Source organism: Corvus brachyrhynchos, unplaced genomic scaffold (assembly GCF_000691975.1).
Source record: "Corvus brachyrhynchos isolate BGI_N302 unplaced genomic scaffold, ASM69197v1 scaffold103, whole genome shotgun sequence".
Taxonomy (NCBI): Eukaryota; Metazoa; Chordata; class Aves; order Passeriformes; family Corvidae; genus Corvus; species Corvus brachyrhynchos.
In genome coordinates, this window is record NW_008237436.1 from 1,301,579 (window position 1) to 1,323,340 (window position 21,762).

Sequence of the window (21,762 nt, forward strand, 5' to 3'; positions counted from 1 at the left end):
CCCTCTTGTGTGACTACTACACAGGCACAAACTAGTAATGATTTCCTTGCTCCAGGCCACAACATGAAGAACAGAAAAACCAAAACATGAGAATGATTCTTTATTTTCCTCCTAAGCATACCATTAGGTCACTAGAGAAAATACAGTGTTGTGCATGATCAGCTATGTGGTTTAGACATTACAGCCCTTGTGTCAGCCATGTGTAAAAGTAGAGTAGCTGGTTTGGGACTGGTCTGCTGTTGCACTGCTCACTGTTGAACTTCATGAGGTTCCTATTCCTATCAACCCATTTCTCCTGCCGGCTGTGGACTTCCTGGATGGCAGCGTGACCTTCTGGAGGAGGTCAGCCACTCCTCCCTGTTTTGTGTTGCCTCCATCACGGCTGAGGGTCATCCTGTCATACAGATCATTAATGAAGATGATAAACAGGACTGGGCACAGGACTGATCCCTGGGGCACAGCGTTAGTCACTGGTCTCCACCCCCTGGACCTGGCCATTCAGCCAGTTTTCAACCCACAGGCTCATCCAGCCCGTACATCACCAGCTCCTCTATTATGATCTCACACACAACGATTCAGAAAGCCTTGATGAAATCAAGTTAGACAATATCCACCAGTCTTTCCTCATCTACCAAGCCAGTCACTGCCTTGTGGAATGTTATCAGGACTTCAGAGACCATAAAATTAAATGGAAGTTTTCTTTGTCACCCCTTACTCTTTTGGACACATTTAAAAAACATTAGAGACACTGAAAAACTAAAAATAGCTAAAAAGAACACATGTCAAAAGCTGGATCATTTTGAAAGAAAGATATGTAAATGATTTAAACACTAATTAGAAAACTAGGCCCAACATAAAAAATTTACTTTAATGTGGATTCATAATTAATTGTGGTACTTTCTGCACAGACTAAAAATCCATCATGAAATTAATTGAACTAATATTTAAAAAGAAACAAACACTGTGTAGCATTTGGAATTACTGTAGTGTTACAGTAGAAATTAGAAAGGTGTATTAATTTAAATCCCTTACTGCTAATAGGTTAAATTACCAATCTGCAGCCAGACGTAAGAATAATGTCAAATCAATAGAACTCTTTACCAGGGTAAGCTAATTTAAATATGAATTTTTTTTCCATAATATCTTACAGAAGGGTCAGGCTGTGGAGCAGACTCAATCCTGGGCAAATTTTGTCAGAGAGCAGTGATGGCCATGGCTGAGCAAGTCTGTGGGGAGCTGGAGACCAGCCTTGCTAGAGCACCACAGGGCAGGGACTGATGGCCCCAGGGGCTGATAGGGAGTCCTGGGCTGTGGTCAGGGCTGGCAGTACCTCAGGGACCCAATAAATTTTATGATGCATGCAAATGAAATTCCATTTTAAATCACAAATGAAATTCCATTTTGTGAAGGGATGTCTGAGTAAAGCATAAAAGTTTATGGGGTAGGAACTGGACTTTAAAAGCAACAGTCCAAAAATACCAGTGTACTAGTTTGAAAAACAAACCAGTGGGAGGCACCAAGTCAGAATAACAATTTAATGGGGGAAATTAAAGACAAGGAAAAAAAAAAACTAAAAGAAAACACTGGTTCAAACTGACAGAGTCAAGATACAGCCTGACTCCCTGTTAGTCAGGGTGGTGGTAGCAGTCTGGTAGAATGGTGGCTGCAGTTCTCTGAAGCAGTGATCCTGTAGAAAAAAAGGGTCTGCTCTTCCTCAGAAGGTCCAGTGGTGGCTGTGTAGCTCCTGTCCTCTGGAAATCCAGTGGAAAGGGGGGTCTCTGGTGTTCAGAGTCTCAGATTATATCCAGGATGAGATGCTTGGTTCCTCCTTCTGGGTGGAACATCTCACAGTGGGGTAATGAGTCATGAGGCCAAGTGTTGATTAGGCTCATTAACAGAAGATAGTCCGGAGGGAGTTATCTCTGAGTCATGTGGCAGGGCAATGATGGGCAATTAATAGAGAGATAGTCTGGGGGGAGGAGGCAAGGAAACACTGCCCCACCTGATTTCAACAGCTCATGAGGATGGTAATAGAATACACTGCAACCCAGGACAACCAGCTCCCCAAAGACAGAAAAGATACATCCATCTATGTGTGCCACAGGAGCAGAACAACTCCTTCTTTAATGATGGACAAGAGCAGATGTGCATCAGACTGCTCAGAAACACAGGACAGACAAAACTGTGATGGTGAAAACTGAGCCTCAAGCAAACTTACGAAACTTTAAGGACCAGAAGAACGTTTTAAGGTTTCATCTCCAAGAGTTTATTTCCTAAAAAAATATTTTCTGTCTGGAAGATTGAAGCTGCATTCACACAGGACATTTCATCTGCGGAAAGTTTAGTCCAAATATATATATAGGTATATATATATATAATTGAGATTAACATAGCAAAGTCAAAGTAGGGAATGCCAGAACTAGGACTGCTTATGTAACCCATTTCTGCTTGCAGGAGATAGTCTTGAAGACAGAAAGCATCTCATTCACATATGTCTATTTCATTTACTGCATGGGGAAGGCATTTGGATTACTGAGTCATCTTTAAATTGAATGGAAATTCAGACAGAAACATACTCACTCTGTCCCCGTTACAGGAAAACATTTAATTAACAAGCCAAACATTTACAGCAGTTGCATGTAAGGGTCAGGTCTGAGAACAGGTGTCAAATTGTGTTGGTTTGAGCACCTATTCAGGAATGTGGGGAAGAATCAGCTTCCCTTCTTGCTGCCACATTCTGAGCTGCAGTGAACAGAGACCTCCAGCAGGCCCACTTTTACAGACAGCCATTTTTAATTTTCCACACCATAAATAATCTGACTCTGAACTACAAAGGTCCTTTGTTGTCACTTCTTCCAGCAGTATAGTTGATGATACCCTTCACAGTATGTCTTTCCAGATGAATATTTTGTTCCTTTAAACACTGTCTGGAAAACCGTAACCTAGGAGGGGAAGCTTGCACCTTCCCAGGAGACCTACTGCTTGGGTCAAAGGAGGTGCTCCAGGGTGGGAGAAGCAAGAGCTGGGAAACTGCAGTGAGGAAGAGGAAAATGCCTGCCCCAGAAAGAGGTCAAAAGCTTCCCTGAGCCCAGAGGGTTGGAGAAGAGAATTCTCCAGCTCAGAATACCATTGAGCTGTCTGGAAAGAAAGACCTGCTCCAGTAGGTACAGCAGATAAACAAGACAGTAGTAGAAAAAGCCTGTTTTCTTTTTCATCAGTTTACTTAGCATCTTTGTGTTTTCAATATTTAAAAAAAAAAAAAAATTAGTCAAAAAGGGTGTGTTTCACATTCCCCCAAATCTCACAAAGCAGACAGACAAGATGAGGCCTTGGTCAAACAATGATGCCACCTTGTTGCCAAGGGTTCTGTCAGAGTTCCCTCCACAGTTTTAAGAAAATTCTTTTCAATGTTTAATGTTCCTAGCAAGAGTCAGCAGTGGACCCTGCACTTTTAACAACTCCAGGTATTAATTTTTGTGAACAGGAATTTATTCTGGATTTTTAGATAGAAATCAAATTTCCCAGGCAGCTCTAACTAATAATACTGTATCAGAAAGTTTTTCCTGATAAATAGACACATTTTTTCTTCTTGCTATGGCTGTCTTGCTTAGAACTGTTATTTTACATAGTGCCAAAACATACAATTTATGATTTTAAGAGATGAAGCAGATGTGTACTGGGTTTGTAGCCATTTAAGGCATGTTCCTTCACAGAAAGCTACATCAGGGAGCATTCATTTAAACTCTCACCTGCCCTTTGATACATGAAAAACCATGCTCAGAAAGCAGCCTTAATAAAGCAATAAAGTTTGATTAATTAAATTCTTCTGCTTTGCTTTCTCTTAAGAACACAGCAAATGCACTTTTATCCCCTTCTGAAGTCATAGATCTGTATAAATAAATCCTAATATTTTCAGAGGAATAAAATAAGTTCTTCTTCAACTACTTTCCATCTTGCAATGACACATCGTGCCTTGCACGCACAGGAGGGCAGACACACCAGTTTTTGTCACTTAAGGCTTTTCATTCTGTGGGGTGATTTTATGCCCTCCCACACACACACCTGAGATTTTAAGAAATAAGTTTTTCCATTCCATCAACTTTGTGTTTTCCCTGATGAAAAAAATCCTGTGATCAAAACCAAGATGGCTCACAAATCTTACCCTAAAAATGTACGAGCCAACAGGAAGTGCTCACTGAGGAATTAGAAACTGAAAATTTCTGTTGTCTTGTTGACTGATGTACATCGTGCACCAGAAAAGCAATTTATATTGGGTTCATAGATACACTGTTCTGCTTGGTTTCTCACCTGTATATAACCTACATCAATGGTTCCAGCATTGCTGGCTCTCCTGCTTGATATTATTACCTGCTTTCTGGAACCCTATCTCCCGAGACAGAACTTCCTGGGGCTTCCACTACAGGCAAGAGACATTTTTCCAAGATAATCTAGCTTTCATTTCTAGAACAAAAGTGTCTGTCTATAGCTCAGTTCAGCCCTTGAAGGAAACAGGTCAAGAAAGAAAAGCAAAGCTCTTCCAGTGTGACGTCTGGAGTCAGGGAGCCCTTATATTACATTTACCACTGGGGAAACACACGTTCTCTTAGGGGTGGGGAGGAAGTTCTGCAGTTTACAGTCCTTCCTCTGTGATGTGCAGAAGGGATCTACATTGGGAATATTAAGAGATGAAGCAAACAGAGTTGGCAAAGGACCTGGTCTAATGTCTTCCTTCTCCCTCATATCCCACACTGGTTTATGCATGAGACAAGGGCAGGTATTCCAAGTGCAGCAGATGGAAAGCAGCCATAACTAAAGAGAAGGCTTGTGTATCAATTCTCTTGCCTGTAAATTGGATTAAAATGTTAAGTTAGCATTTCATAGTGGCAGACAGCTTAATTGCTATAGAGTTTTCTGCAACAAATGCTAACTCTCAGTTTGAGCTACTCAGCCACAAAGCTGAAAGTTAATACAGGTTGCCTTCCACAACCCACTAATAACAGGAACGCTGCTATTCAACAAACCACAGAGCTCTGCAAAGTGGTTTGTTTAACAATAGCATAAGTGTGCTGCTTAGTGGCAAGATCAAACACAGTAAGAATCCACCAATTTGTGCACCCCTGCAAGGCACGCATTGGATGAAATGCATGGGCTGTACCCTCCAACAACACAAACCCTGCATTAGCTCCCACATTTCTGAAGGGAAGGCAGGTTTGCACTGTATTTGGGGTGGGATGGTGCCAATCTGTCACATTCTGCTCCCCTTATTCAAGACAAGCTGACCTTTGCTCAGCAATGAGTGGATGGAGATGCTATTTAGCAGGAGAAAAGGCAGTGCATGGGGGTGGGGGCACAGTACCAAAAATGTCAGGAGTTCACGCACCCATGTTTAGAGATTTCAGTATCCTATTTCAAGATATGCAGACATTTGGATGATGAGCTCCCTCTGTATTTCCACCTCCTTTTTTTTCCTAGATCAGGTCATTTCACCCAGCCAGTCTCCCACTTACAATCAGAAAACTTCATGAGAGGTTCCCTCCCTCCTCAGAACAGAACAGTTCTGTGCATCTGCCCAAGAGAAGCCCCTCAGTGCTGGAGAAGGGTCTTTTCTCATAGCCTCCATTAACACAAAAATCCTATGTCCCTTACCACAATTTTTATAGTCTTTTGCTGCAGGTATGATTATTTTAAAATGCCTGAAACATTTTCTTATGCTCTGTTTATTGTCCTTCTCACCACTCTGCATGAGAGCTGGCTGTAGCTGTACTGATTATCAGCTGCTGTAGTTAGCAAGGAAATAATATATGGTGGATTTGTAGGATAATGGGATTAAAGTATGCTTTAAGAACTATTCCAGAAGAAAAAAAAAAAAAAAAGAAGAAAAGAAGAAAAGAGAAGATATACACACCAAAAAGTTAAAAACAAAGAGAAAACTACAGAGAATAATAAGGCACAATAGCACTGGGTTTCCCAGCTAACACAACGGCCTTGCAGATCTCAATCTTTTGAGTAACACAGACTTGGTTCTGCTGAAGCAATGTGGAGAATATGAAAAAGCAGACAAAACTAATTTCATGTTTGAGTTGTCCAGACTGATATGTTTCCAGAATACTGGAGCCTGTGTTCTTCATGCCAGATTGTTTTTTTTTTCTTTCTTTTTTGGCGAACCTGTATTTGGTGTAGAAGAGACTTCTTCAGCTACCTATATTAATATTCTAGCATGTCCTCACACACCAAATTAGCCCTGGTGCCAGGAAGAGAAAAAAAAAAAAAAAGGTATCAGCTAGACTGGGGATTAAGAAAGCAAAACAGGCAGGAGGATTGCTCAGCAATTCCTAACATGCTATCCACACAGACTTCTTTAACTGTGCTTCATTAAGTAACAGAAATCAGGACTGTGGAAAGGTCTCAGGAAAAGAAGGGAAAAATGGAATTCAAAGAGCTGTGATGGAAAAAGGCTCAAGATAATGACAGACAATCTGAATTGGATTAAAAAATAGTAAGAAGAAATTTATTAAAAAGTAGATGGGAAGAGAATTCTAAGGAAAAAAAAAGCCATTGGGCACTCAAACAGGCTCCCCAAGGAAGGGGTCACAGCACCGAGCCTGACAGAGTTCAAGTATTTGGACAGTGCTCTCAGGCACATGCTGTGACTCTTGGGGTTGCCCTGTGCAGGGCCAAGAATTGGACTTGATGATCCTTGTGGCTCCCTTCCAGCTCAGCATATTCTGTGATAAAGTGTGAAAATGGCAGCATAACCTAAGTGAAAAAAATCACCTTGGAGTAGAAAAATTAACATCTTTAAATGTATGACACAAGAAATTAATTGAATTGACAGAGTTATTTATAAGATTTTAAAATAATTTATTGCCTGAATACCTCTGACAGGAGTTTAATTAAAGCACAATCTACAGAGTTTTTCTAGCTTGGTTTCAAACAGATTCTTAAGCTGCCTATGTTTATGACCAGCAGTACTGTGGGTAGCTAGGAAGCTCATAAAACCAATGATCTGCAGGGAACAGGAAGCATCATCTTCCCCATCTGTGCTGGTTCATGGTTGTTTTCTGTAAAAGCTTCCCTCACTGGAATCCATCTTAGCTGAGCTAGCAGTTCACTTAGTGTAAACTTATCGACCAGGCTTCTCCTATGGTCTGTAGAAACAGGCACCTACAGGCACTGGTCCCATCAGTTGCCCTAGATATAGACTTAATTTTTGCAAATTAAAATTGAGCTTGTTTAAAACTTTCTGGTCTACAAAACTTCCAGAGACTTGCAGTGTATTTTAAAGAACCACCTTTGCAGAAACACCTTCTAGTACAGTTAGAGTTATTCTTGCCTTATTCTTTAAATACTGCAGGACCAATAGTTAAACCAGATCAATTTTATTCAGCCTTTTTCAGCTTTGGATCCCTAACAAATTTCCAGAACAGCTTTAGGTCCCTTTGGAAATTCTACATATGTAGAATATATATATATATATAATTCATGCAGGTCAACAACAAAAATAGTTGAAGAATTACTGTACTACAGAAATTAAAATTCTTTGTACATAGTGTTCTGCATTAAATCAAATGGAATAGTGCTGACACTTCTTCTGGCAAACCAAAATGAAGCACAGTGCATTTTGGTTGCAGATCTTCCCCATCCATAAGACTCTTTCATTTTTTAATACTAAAAAGTTCACATGAACTCAAGTAGATGATCATACGTATTATTGATATCATAACTGTTTATTTGCCACCTCACAGTTCAGGGTTCTTTCTCTTTCTTTTTGGACAGAATTGGTGTTTCAGTCCACCATCACTAAATAATCGAAGTAATTATTTGTCTTCATTTAGCTTTACACTGGAACATGAATTGCAGTACAGTGCACAAGATTTGGGGTGCAGGGACATGCCTCACTCATACCAGGGAAGCCTTACTAAAACTAATATTTGAGCACTAATAAGCAGGAATTTGATTTGCATTAAGTCATCATCAACTGTCAAATGTTCAGAATAAAAAAGCTGTCAAGGATTTCATTAAAATAATTTCCACTAACCAGCCAAACCCTGAGTTAAAACATCTTTATGAATATCTTAGTTTTGTGATAAACACTAAAGGCTGTTACAGCCTTTCCTTGCCATTCTAATTTGAGGTCATCAATCAATGCAAGCATATCACAGCAGCAATTTAATAGGTTTCATTTTCCAGGTGATCTCACTTTTCAAACTAAAAGTAACATTTGCTTTCAAGGCACAATAGGAAGAAGAATGCATACTTTACTTTGATAGCTGCCACTTCCAGGATAAAGTGGTAGAGTTACAGGTTTTCTTTCAATTTCATTTTAGAGAACTAAAAATACCTGATAACTTCAACTATTTTTAGAATAGAGGATAATTTATGTATTTGCTATGCTTCCTTAGGTGCAAGGACTTTCCCAGTGTAAACTGCATTACTTTAATCATTTAGACATAAAATAGTCTGCACTACTGCAATGACAAAAGACATGATGTCTCCAAGTGAAGTATAATTGATATCAGACAGGTGACTGTCCTGAACAATCAAAATTGAAAGGAGGATGTTTCTTTAGAGATGCTCAGAGACAAGTCATCTCTTCAGTACATAACTGGAAGTGTCTGGAATCAGGGTAATGGCATAATGACAGGGTAGTGGTCACCAACGAAAATTTTGAGAACCACAAAACTGAAATGGGATATCAGGTTTTATCAGGCTCTGTAATACCCACATGCTCTCATTTTTAGATCCTCTTCATTTTTTTTTCTACTCCTCCTTAATATTTTTCATGGCTTCAAAATTTTCTGACATTATTAAGTTCTTCTGGCATGTCAGTAGGGCAGAAGATATTTAAGTCTAATTTACAAAAGCACATGGCTAAAATTGCTTTCCTGTTATTTAGATGTTTAGATGTGGCACTTAAAACTTCAGCAATCCCTGACCCTAAGGTCTGAAGATCAGTGGAAGCTCTCCACCTTAAATTTCCATGACCACAGGATGACAAATAAAAATGAAATGCATAAACTTCAGACCAGCTTTTAAATGACAGATTCTTGAACGTGAAGCCCCATGGAACTGACTGTCCTGCAACGCCACTTCAGAACAGACGTCTCTTGGAGGGAGTTGGAGCTGTCCAAAACAGAGTCATGAAATAAGAATGATGAGTCCTTGAGCTCACTGTGGATACTCTTACTTTGTGCTATACACACATATTCATCTGGAACAGCATTTAGTCAAGGAGTGGGAATTAAATGAACCTGGCATAAATAATAGGACCATTTGATTCTCATTGTCACCTACAATGGATCCCATCGACTACGAAACAGCTGGCAAGATGTACTGCGCTCTTGTTCAAGTGCTAATAAGCAGCTCTGCATGGGTGGGGCTTTACTGACATTGAGTGCTTGTACAAACCTTCCCCGTTCCTGCTGCTGGTAAGGATGCCTGGCTGCTCTTTGTTAGCCAGTATTATTTGTATACTATTCAAGAGCCCACAGCAATGGAACAGAACCCTGTCACAAATTAATGGGTCTCTACTAACTGGAAATGTCAATGCAAAAATGAATTTAAAGATGTTAATTTTTCAAGCAACATGAATCGCCTGACAGCACTTTATTACAGCAATATTATTTCCTCCCTCCCCCGCCCATGGCTTAAAAAGCTACTGCAATAAACATCAGCCGATTAGCTACATCCAGCATCGCCTTTTTGTTTTCAATTTAAACATAAAAAATTTAATTTGCAAAAAGGCTGAGAGCTGCCTGGCCTAATGGAAAGCACCTGTGCTCATGGCAGGGGGGTTGAAATAGATGATCTTTCAGGTCCCTTCCTCAGGGGAGGAGTTACGAGCACTGCTTAGGTCAGTCACACATGGATATATAGTCAAGGTCTGCATAAACCCAGCTTGGGGCAGAAGCAGCATTTCTATTTCTAAACTCTAGAAAAATCATAGCACGAAGTTTGGCCCATAGTAAAAATTAACAGCACTTTGGCAAAGCAAGCATGCAATCAAAAATATTAAAAACGACTTTGCAAAGAACAGATGTGAAAAGCAGTTCAAAGTAATGCCTGATGCTTTTAAGCATTAGAAGCATGCATCAGTATTAATACCAAGCTACTTATGGTCATCCCTATCAAGTGTTCCCTAGATGTGGATATGCTTCATAGGTCTATTTGTTTCACATTTACTGTCTTACAAATAGCCCACAGCTCTTCAGTTGAATTTCTAAGATGTTTGATAGCAAATATTTACTAAGATCTTGTGGCTTCTCCTATAAGAAGTCATACAGTGTGAGCCTGGAATTGCAAAATGACCTCACGACTCAACAGGTAATACAAAGAATATTCCCCACCCTCTTTTCTTTTAATTTTAAACTTTTCATCAGACAGCAATGGATTTTTATCACAGCCAAGTCTTCTGAAGATAAAAGTGCTGCACTTCTTAGTTCACACTACATCTTTGAGACAGAATTCCACTGGGAGAAGTCCAGTTATTTAATGGCCAGACTGTTCCAGACTTACTTCCTATCAAATATCATGAGCAGTGAAAGGGATTCTGGACAGGGATCTCACTCCCACCAGATGAGGACTACTTTCAAGGTCTGTAAACAAATTTATCTATTGTTCAAAATCAAAGAGCGATTCTCTCCATTAAAATTATCAAAAGCCTCTAGCGATGGTATAGTTCTTACACACATCTGGTATTTCTCAGTAGTGAGAGTCACTGTTCCTACTCATAGCCTCAGGATTTTGTTCATAATAGTAAACAGGAGCACCTGCACATGGTCCTTTTATTAGTGGCTATTTGGGTGCATTCAAAACCCTTCAAAATCTGCTTGCCAGGAACATTTAATCACTTCAAAGAAATAAAGGAGAACAAATCCATACTCCGAAAAGATTCAGTAGTAGAATCTTTTGTTTTCCTCCTCAGTACACACATTTTCTTCTTTATTTCTAAACAGAACTATTTTTAAGCTGGCAATGCTTTCTGTAAAAAATTACAAGCCTTCCTCACACGACCACCAAGGGCCTGAACCTGTTGTAAAAGGATAAAAATTGCATTCAGCTAATTAAATTACATCAAAAAGCAGTTTTGATTTCATGCACAAAAGTTGTTGTTATTTTGAACAAGTCCCTGGGAACCTTGTACCATGTGTTAATCAAGATCAAACAAGACTGAGTGGACAAAGTATGTAACATACAGTATTGAAGGGAGGGGGAAGTACCAGTTGGGGAAGGCATTCATAAAGGTTAATGTTAGCCCCTGCAGGTTAATGCATCAACTGCTCTCTTTAGCCAGTGAGGAGATAAAGGCTTCTCAGAGAGCCATTCAGAACTGAAGATTCTTTTAGCTACTCTGAATCTCTCTGGAGGACTTTTAATAAGTTAAACTTCAGAAGCAGCCTGCAGAGATTAGCCTCAAAAAGATCACACTTACCTTTGTGAACACTCACCAGTATTTACCTTCCATCAGTGGCTGAAATTCACTACTGAAATGTTCGTTGGGTATTCTGTATTCAGCTCTGAACACTGTGCATTGCACACGGACTGAAGTTCACCCAGCTGGAGCTTAGCACTCCTGCTACAATCACTGGAACAGTATCCACAGCGCTGCTAGGATGACTGCAGCATTGAGTTTTCCCAGTGCCCCATTAAAGTGCTGTTTGAAGGCCACCTGCATGCTGCCATACAAAGGACTGCTGTGCCCCAGCACCTTCAGAATACACTCATTGTGCAGTCCTGCTGGAACAGCTCCTTCTCTTACTCCGACTGCTCCTCGTATCACTGGAGCAAGCAGTGGGAGCTGGGCTTTTATGATCAAGCTAAACACAAAGAATAAGAATTCTCAACTTTTGAGACCTACTGTCAACAATTTTTATGATTCTTACTTAGTAACAACAAGAAAGGACAATGGCCTTTTCATCTCAAACACAGAATAAAGTTGGATTTTGTGACAAGAACACAGGAAGAAAACCATACTGCTGATAGAATTTATTATCAGGGCCATTTTCTAACTTCTCCCATTCTACTGTACTTCATCAGGGCATTGTGCTTTCCTCCCTGAAAAATGTCCATGATATCTTTAAAAATTCTATCAAAATAATACTTCTATGATCTTGTATAAACCAAAACAACAATAAGAGATATCTGAAAGTTTTGGTGGGACTTTTCACAATTTATGCTTCTGCCAATTTATTTTTTCACAGAGTATCTTTGTAACATAAATCAGCCATCCTTTTATAAATGTAAAATACAGAAAAAAGACCCTTCAAATTGACTTCAGCAAAGGTCTGACAAAGTGAATCACAAACAACACAAATCTTTTGTTTAACACCATTCAGGTTATAACCAGAGCTGACAACACAACTGCCAGGCAGAGTTGATTTCCAAAGTACACCATAAAGTATGGACAGACAGACCAGTGCAAATGTGGGAGCACAGCATTTCCACGATCTTCTAAAAAACCCCAAGCCCTAGAAACTTAAAGTTTCCTATACAACCATATACGAACATGACTTAACAAAATCAACTTGCAAAGGTCAAGTCAACTTGCAGAAGATTGCTAAATACATTTCAGCACTGAAATCAAGTGTCTTGAAAAGCCATGTTCAGATTTTAGAGGCCATACTGGGACAAAGGTGTAATGAACAGAGTACTAAAAATACCAGTTATTTTTCCAAATGAACAAATTCTTAGCATGTTACATAAACTACCTGCAATGCAGTATGTCAAACAAATACTTTATGCTGTGTTATAACCTAAATAACAGTGTTAGAAATGTTAGCCACCACATGAAATCATTTTTATATAACCCTCAATTATATAAACATCGGAGCATCCTAGTTTCAAAATGCATTTAACCGTGATGGCCCTTCAAAAACATTGCACCTTTAGACAGGAAAAAAAAAAGATTCCTGTTTGTTATATTCCAGTATCAGGTGCTTTGTCAAGCATTCAGTCAAGAGATTTGCAGCTAAAAATTACCAGCAATTAATTTTGCTCATCCTAATTATATTGTGGCATTAGATTAACAAAAACTATGTACTTTGCCCTTTGGGGCAGTGTTCTGTAGAATTCTGCATACTAGCAATCTTTTGGCTTAAAATGAATCTCAAAGCATGTTGAATAAAAGCTTAATGGGAAGTTTTTAATTATCGTCAAACTTTAAGAATATGAGAGGAACAATGTTTGCACTTTTTCATATAATTGTTTATTAAATAGAAATACAGAATTTTACAATTTATCTTAAATTTGGAAGCTGTTTATAGTCAAATATTGATTTCTGAAGTGTTTTTCTCTATTTCCTCAGCTTACACCCACTCAGAAGGGCATTTTATACTTCTGCATTACCTGACACATTATCTGAACATCTTTCTAAAGCACGATGATTGCACAGGACAGTTGTATTTGTGACAATAGTCATTTAACCAAGCACTACAATACCCATTGTTCTTTCCATTCAACTCAGTAGAACAGAAAAAAATGCAATATGGTAAGATTTTGCCAAATACATTAAATTACAACGTAGATAACCAGTTCAAGAAAAGCAGCAATTTCTCTACTTAAAATATACAACTGATAGTGTACACCTGGCAATTTATAATCTGAAGACAAATATTTCAGTGAATTCTATGATGTTTTCTATGTAACAGGCAGTAACAAAACCAAGACTTCTGGAAAGAACCAGTGTTAGTTTACTTAAAAAGGAATGACGTATTTGACCTGTACCTACACATTCCCAAATTACATTGCAATCCTTCTCAGCTGATGGCACTTCATGTGAAGAGACTTGGTCTCATAAATTCTTGTAAATTGAGTTTAATTTAACTTCACAGTATGTCTGAATGAAGTCTTAAAACACAGAAACCTCTTGTTTTCTCCTGTATCTCAAATACTTGCAGCAATTAAATCTTAGAATTACTTTGGAACATTTGGCAACTGTTTACTTATTTGAGTAATGAACTCCTGAAATTTCTGTTCTACTTGAGCTTAATACTTGAGCCTAATACTTGAGCCAGGTGAAAGCTGTTCCTCTAAACATGGGAATAACTTTATTAAAAAAAACACCGGGAAAACCCCCAACTTTTAGCACACAGTAGGAATAATTTCTTTGTAGCAAAATCATAACCCAATTCCCCCTTCCACGAAGTAGGCTCAACAATATCCAGTATTTTAAATACCTCTTGATGGTGGCTGTGTTTACCCTTGTGGTCTCAGTAACACCTATAGAGAAGCCTGTCCTTCTTGCAGCAACATGACATGCAATTAGCCTGTTCTTCTACTAGTCAGGGAAGAATCAGTGTATGAGTTAATATATTTTAACAGGAAAATGATTATCTCTGTTTCAAAAAAAAAAAAAAAAAAATCAAATCCTGGGAAGTAATTTTTCCTCGCTTTAAAAAAGTCCAATTAATTAGTTGCATTTTGGAGTTCCAAAATAAATAGACCTCTGCTGCACAGCAACGTCACTTATTCCCCAGCTTTCAGAAGATGTTAGGAGCTCCCAACTCGATCTCTGGGAATGAGCCGTAGATCTGAACCATGCTTTAAAAACACATTTCCTAAACAAAGAAAGAAAACAGGATGTATTACTAACCAAGAAAATACAATGTTACCTCAAAAAACACGTTTAAAGGATAACAATGTTAAGTCAGTGTTTAACAGCTTCATAGTAATTCCTCTTGACATAGCAGAAATAAATTTTTCATGTTTCCATGGAATTTTATCATGCTCCTCTTTTTCCAAGGAGCTCTTTATTTTAAATAAAAATGCTAGACCTTGCAAAGTGTAGCCTTTCAAACTTTGCAGTTTCACACTTGAATGCCTGATTTCACTTATAAGCCATAAAAATTTGAAGAAAAGAAAATGAAGTTTTAGTTTTCCATAATTATTTTGTTATCTTGAGGTCATTCATGCATTCATTCATTTTTAGCTCTCTCCTTGGTTCAGTACTTACCGACTTCTAACTTCAGAACCTCAATTATACCTTCCTTTTAGGAAGGTTCTCCAAACAGGCAAGCATAAGTTAGTCTCATTTTAGCATAAAAATCCCTTTCCACTTCTTATTTATTACTGTATTTTCTTAATCATCATAATCTTTACATAATAAGAAGACATAATAAAAAATTAGAAGTTTCTAATACTTAGACGCCTTGAATATTTTTTTAATGTATTCAGGATTGTCATTCAGGCTGCTATTTTCTTCTGTTACATGTAACATTTGAAAATGAAACCACATCTCTAAGTGATGTATTATTTAAGTAATACATGGAACGTTTACTTTTTTACTTCATACTATTACTGCACAAAATAGACTGTATGCGATTCCTTATTCAACCTTGCATTAACTTCTAAAACAGAGCAATTGTATTTCTCTCCTGAGCATCCCATTCCAGGGATGTGGAGTGCTCTCACAAATAAAATTAAGATACTTGACATCCATTTAAGTTGTTTGCATCTTAGAACAAAGCTACCCTTTTTTTGAACTCCACTTCTCCAGCATGTGGATCAGGATCAAAACCATCGTACACAGTCAACATAATGACCCTTAGAGAATCAATTCAAAAGAACATGTTATCAGAAGACATTCTGATTTTACAGATCTGCCAAGACCATGTACTGAAGAGATCTATAAAACTCACTGAATGCAAACCTGTCTCATCAACAAACTGGAGAACTGCTTACTAACCTTACTATCCTAGATGGAAACGTCCTGTTGTAATGGCCATCATAAAATTCGTAATGTTTTGAAACAGGCCACAGCTGCATCTCATGGAGACAGTAACTCACCTCACCTCAGTCTGTTTCCATCACTAATATCACACTGGTTTTATTAAAATTATGGCATACTATTCCCAGAACTATCAAGGATTTAAAATTGAAATCAATACAGGGATTAAGTGTTATGCCTAGCTCTTTCAGCTTTCATTTCCCCTGCTCCATGAAATCATGTAAGGAAAATGAAAGTCATACTTGAGTGCTTTTTTTCAGAAAGGAGAGGAAATCGTGGAACAGTACAAAACCTCTGAAATCCCCAAGGATTACTAAGATTTTATTCCTGTATATCTTATTTTGGAAGTTTTTGAAGACTTAAGTAACTGTTCAATCTGCAGGAACTCTGATATATGAAAAAAAAATTTAAAAAGAAGGGAAAAAAGTAATTTTATTTTGAGATACCAAATAATGAGGCTGAACAGAAGTTTATACCTAAATTATAGATGTTTACTTGTAAACTGAGGAGGGATTTTGGTCTGAGCACTGGGTTTGGCGTGGGTTGTATTTTGCTTGTTTTGTTTGGATTTATTTTGGAGGTTTGTTTTGCTGTGGACTGGTTTGTTTTGGTTTTTTTCCCAGTTGAGAGCAACATCACACAGCATTGCCAGAACACCTATGTTAAAAAAACATAATCCATGTGCCTAATATTACATCTGGAGAATAAGGCAGTGATGACAACATTCTGCATCTAGATGCTTTTGATTTACCTGTTTCTTGATTATGAGATGCTGTTTTATACTACTGAATAATCCCTCAATATTTATAAGAGCTTAGGAGAGGTAAAGCAAATCAACTGGAGACGTGAATTCAATATGCACAGCTGCAAGTATAATGAACTACTTTATGGATGCTTTTGCTCAGCAGTCAAGTAGTTCTAAATACATTTACTTTAAAGGATTAAGCTACAACTAATTTGAGCTACATAATAAAAAATGAAAGCATACTGCTGAGGAAGAGAAACAGCCTAAGTATACCTTAAGCAACTTTACCATTTTGCCTAAGTATTCTTCAGTGGTCATGTGAAAACGTGGCTTTATATGTGGGTGATGATCTAGTAACTACACTAAATTATTAGATCTATTATCTGTTTTTAATACACTTGATCATGGGATCACGATGAGGACAGCATCAGCTGAGGAGTCTGCCTGAGGCACTACACCTGTGAAACCATAATCCAGGTGTCCGAAGGCAGGACAGAAGTCTCCAGTGGAGCAGAAAGCCAAACGCTTATTTGATCTTCATTTTCCAATGTTGTTAATGCAATCACAGATCTCAGAAACATGTCTCTACACTTAAATGGTTTCTTTTACAACTTCAAGAAATTCCCCAAAGTAGTGTCAAGCAACTGCTCCTCTAAACATCAGATACTGTTCTGTGCTCTGCAAGGATTTACTTTATACTCTAGTTTACACAGCTAAGTGTGCTGATAATACCTTGTTTTTGTGTTTTCTTTTTTCCTGTGGTACCTTCAATAATGACTGGCATTCAGAGGGCATAAATGAGAGAGATGGATGCATGGATTTCATGCAAAAACCAGAATAGCAGCAAGTCTCTACCAAACATTCCTCATGTTTGCAAGCAGGGGTAAAATTATTCAGTTTTCACTGGATGACTGGATTCCATAAGCACCAAAGCTGTTTTTATTAGTACCTAGTAGGTGAGAAATGTTCATAACTTTCTATCAGGATACTCTGTTCCACTCTCTTCTCTAATGGTTTAAGATTAGACTACTGTAATTATTTCCCAATTAGTTTAAAAGTATAGCTTTTCAAGAGCAAGTCCACACAATCTGCTTCCAGACAGCAGACCATTATTGGTACATATCTGTACTATGTTTCCATGTATTTCAGGAGGTGACAGGGAACAGCCTTACACTTTTCTGTGACAGAGATAAATGCTTCTCTCATAGCCAGCCTCCACATTTGAATTCAGGGATTTCTGACATGGAATCCCTTGGTGAGAACAAGAGCTACCAGCAAGAACCAAAGAATGATTTGATTTGGAAGAGACCTCTATGACCACCTAGTTCCGACCCAACTCTTCTAAAAACACACCTTCCACAGCTCCTGGAGTTCCTGCTCTAAAACTCTTACTTTTTTTAACATACCTCATGAGAAGTGCTGCTAAAACAGCAATTACTACTGAATTAGATATAGAGGGGGGAATATAGCTGTTACTTGTTACTGCAGTAGCATGTATTACAGTATTGCTTTCAAACTGCACATTAAATGCAAAGCTCTGAAGATCAGAAGTCCCTCACTTTTTCACAGAACTAAATAAACAAACACTGAACAAAAAGTTCAAACACTGTTCTTTGGATTTAACATTTTGCACCCTACAATGACTAGATTTTAACTACTGGATAATGCCCCTCCCATTTAAGAAGTCAAAACCCAAAATGTAATACAACCCCAAGTGCTATACATTAGACTGAAAGAGAAATAACAAGTTTTAAATGCTGGGATTCATATACAGTAACTTACCTGCTGTCTGTGCAGGATTTATTCCTATACCATCTACAAAGAAGGAAAGAAAGAGAAAAAAGAAGATGAAACAGACATATTACAACTTATTACATTAAACTTGCAGCTCAAAAAACATACCAACAAGATACAACTATTACATCAGGTCATCATGCAGCTATTTCCTATAGCTAAAAACACTCTTAGCATGGGAACTGACAAGAAACCTTCAGCTATGTATTCGGACAAAACTGAATTAATGGTTTAGTATCTTCACCCCATACATAAGAAATTTAAATAATGCTGCAATATTATTAAATTCAATTTACAGTACATAGAGTTTGTGAAATACGAGACAGTATTGATTTTATCAATAACCTTCACTGCAACTTCAATACAAAAACTATTACAAAATAAACGATATTCTTACCGTTTGTTATAATGGCACTTGTTGCTGCAGGAACTTTGAACTAAAGGAAGTAAGAGTACGACAAAATAGCATAAGAGACATAGTTAAAGCAGAAAATATATGGGTAATATTAAATTATCATTTTAGCTTGTTCAGGTACATAAGAAATGAGAAAAGAGTTCCTTCAGATTTATAGATATAGTTAACAATATTTAATGGAAATGGATGAGTATTTTACTAGTAATTCCACAAATGTAATGGAGATTTTTTTCTAACTACTGTGCAAGTGTACACCTGAGACATGTACCAGGTAGCTCGAAAAGATGAAGGAAAAAAACCCAGTAGATACCACACACTGTAAAATCAATTTTTTTCTAAGTAGGGCAAGTCTGGTTATGATTTGGCAAATTTTAAGTCTCTGAGAGATATCTCAGTAGAAACTGGCTAAGGCTAGATAGCCAGAATTTAAATCCTTCTCTGCCCCAAGAGCTTTAATCACTGAGAAGATAATCCACTTCCCCTGGAGAACAAGTAACAACTTTGCCCAAATTTTGATCATTTCCACATATGTTTCATTCAGGTTCCATGAAACTGGTTCTTGAATCACAACGCACTGCATAAGGTAATTTTAAGCTATGCAGTTCAAGGAACAAAAAAAAAAAATCATGTAACATGAAAATTATCTCTCATTCTTTTCAATGCCAGTTCACAAAGGGGCTTCATTCCCGGGGAAGAGTTTAACAATATTTTTTTTGCTCTTTGTTTACAAGCACTTCATTCTGCCTGGTCTCAGAGAGATGCAAAAAGCTTCAGTGCTGATCCATAGTCTGAGGTCAAACAGTAAAACTCCCATAGATACTCAAAATACACCAATTAAAATAATGGTTTGCTAAATGTGAATATTTAAGTCACTAATGATTCTCTAAATCCATTTCTCAGATGACCTTATCACTAACTAACATTGTGGTTCCATGAGTAGGTGAAGTTAACAGGTTCAGTGGCAACCCCCACCAGAAGTGGCCCCTCCCTTTCAACAACTCCAACTACTCAGTCACACACTCATTTCTGATGTCTCATACTTGTTTCTTAGACTTTTCAGTCTAGGTCTCTATGTATGGGTTGTGTGGGCACAACCATATCAGTTCAGAATAAAAATAACTGGGGAAAAGAAAACATAATAAAACCCCCCAAATCATCAAATATCTTTAACAGCATGCAATATTCTGCATAATGTTCTCTTCAAGTAAATTTACAACAAAACCAATCCACAACCTCCCCCCACAAGCTCTGTTTCCTCTAAGAGCTTCTGTCACATCTGTGGTGTAACAGTAACAACATAAGGAGACTCAAGACCAGGAGTCCATTATCCTTCCTAACTATTTTATTACAATGCTCAAACAAAAGAATTTTCAATAACCCAGAATTTCCCAGGTTCTCCTGAAAAGACAGAGGGGGGAACTGCAAGAACAGACTCTCAGCTCAATTTTTTGTCAGTTAGATGAAGAGAGCTATCATGCATTTGATCTTACTGTTTACACCTGGTGAATGCCTCTTAATCTTTGCATGCTTAACCTGAAACAACATGATACATCTCTTCAAATACATTATGTGAGCAATTTAGACACCTAATGGTATAGGATTCCATGTGAAAGACCAACACGCAGAAGCCAAAGAACACAGTCAGTTTTTTGAATTTATCCCATATGGCTGATCTCAATACCTTCCACAATCATAAACCATGTGTCTTCCAAAGTCAGAGATTACTGGAACTGAATGTAAAAAGAGTTTAAGAGTTTCCTGAATAATGCTAAAGAATTTTCTTGGTATTCCACATAAGAAATTTTAATATTAAGTATCCAATAGCAGTATCTTTAAATTCTCTCCACTTCTCCACTGTCACAAATTTTGACATCACTGATATAAAATAGTTTAATTACAAAGAAGAACAGAAAGCACCTCAATGCCAGCTGCTGATGCATAATTTGTGCAAGGATCACTAAGTTTAGGATTCTGCAAGCTCTGTCAGGCCCCGACTGAGGCCAGTAAAGCTTTTGACCATCTGTATCCAATAGCAGTTCCTTCTGTTGAATTAACCACTGCATTTTTACCATTAAAAAGGCTTTCACTTTCAAGAACATGCAAAATGTTAAAAACCAGCATCATCACTCTCTACTTACTTCTTCCGCAGCAAATTTGAGGACGGCTGTGAAAGGTGTGCTCTCAGGCACGCTTAACCTGAAATCACAACACAAGTAATACGTGGCTGCCAAAACAAACCGAAAAGTAACTTTATCTGCTATTAAACTAGCAATTGAAACTTCACTTTTACCAATGGCAGTACTTTTGCCAAAGCTGTGCAACCAGTAATCAAGGGGAGAATAGGTCCCTGGTGGGTGTCAGATGCTTCAAGAGAAGCATTTTTAGCAGAAAATGAGAACACCTCTAAGTTTCAGCAGATGTGGCAAATCTCAAGAGCTGTGGGATTAAGCTCTGTAGCAATGTGCTCTCCAGGAGAGAACCTGGCCTCAAGCTGTGGCAGGGACGGCTCAGGCTGAACATCAGGAGGAATTTTTCACTGAAAGGGTTGTCACACATTGGAACAGGCTACACAGGGAAGCGGTGGAGTCACCATGCCTGCAGGTGTTCAAGAAAAGCCAGAACGTGGCCCTTAGTGCCATGGTCTGGTTGACAAGCCCGTGATCGGTCAGAGGTTGCACTCATTGGTCTGGGAAGTCTTTTCCAACATGAATGATTCTGTGACTGTGGAAGACGCGCAGGGCAGTGGGGCAAAGTGGAAAAGCCCCAAGAGCAGGGCTAACTACAGACATCGCCTGTCATTCCGCATGGAGGGAGACAACCGCCGCTCCCGCTGGCGGAATGCCCGCCGGGATGGCCATCAGAAGCCATTCCCGATGCGCCCCGTTTCACTTCCCCGCCGCCCCACGCAGCGCCGGCCCGGCACTCACACTTTGTAAGGCAACCGGGGGTCCGAGGTGAGCGTCACTTTAAAGGTGACCTTCGACCTGTGGAGAGAGCAGGGGGTTAGGGCTGGGTGAAGGAGCGAGGAGGGCTGCGGGACCCCCGCTCGGTCTCTCCCTCCCTCCCTGACTCACATGGTGCTGC

At 38.6% G+C, this 21,762-nt stretch overlaps 1 protein-coding gene across 1 annotated transcript; it reads right to left on the reverse strand.

The window, feature by feature from the left end:
- Positions 1-13,181: 13,181 nt before the first annotated feature.
- UFM1 (ubiquitin fold modifier 1) lies at positions 13,182-21,756 on the reverse strand. The gene is made up of 6 exons (XM_017731288.1): positions 21,753-21,756; positions 21,606-21,662; positions 20,817-20,874; positions 18,661-18,700; positions 18,252-18,284; positions 13,182-14,555 (listed from the first exon to the last, which is right to left on the reverse strand). Coding segments are annotated over exons 1-6 (258 nt in total). The 5' UTR covers positions 21,755-21,756; the 3' UTR covers positions 13,182-14,487.
- Positions 21,757-21,762: the final 6 nt, after the last annotated feature.

Coding starts and splice junctions, on each gene's coding strand:
- UFM1 (XM_017731288.1), bottom strand. Junction 20,875..21,605: donor CCCCGGTTGCCTTACAAAGT/GTGAGTGCCGGG, acceptor TTGTGATTTCAG/GTTAAGCGTGCCTGAGAGCA. Junction 14,556..18,251: donor AAATCCTGCACAGACAGCAG/GTAAGTTACTGT, acceptor TTCTTTGTTTAG/GAAATGTGTTTTTAAAGCAT.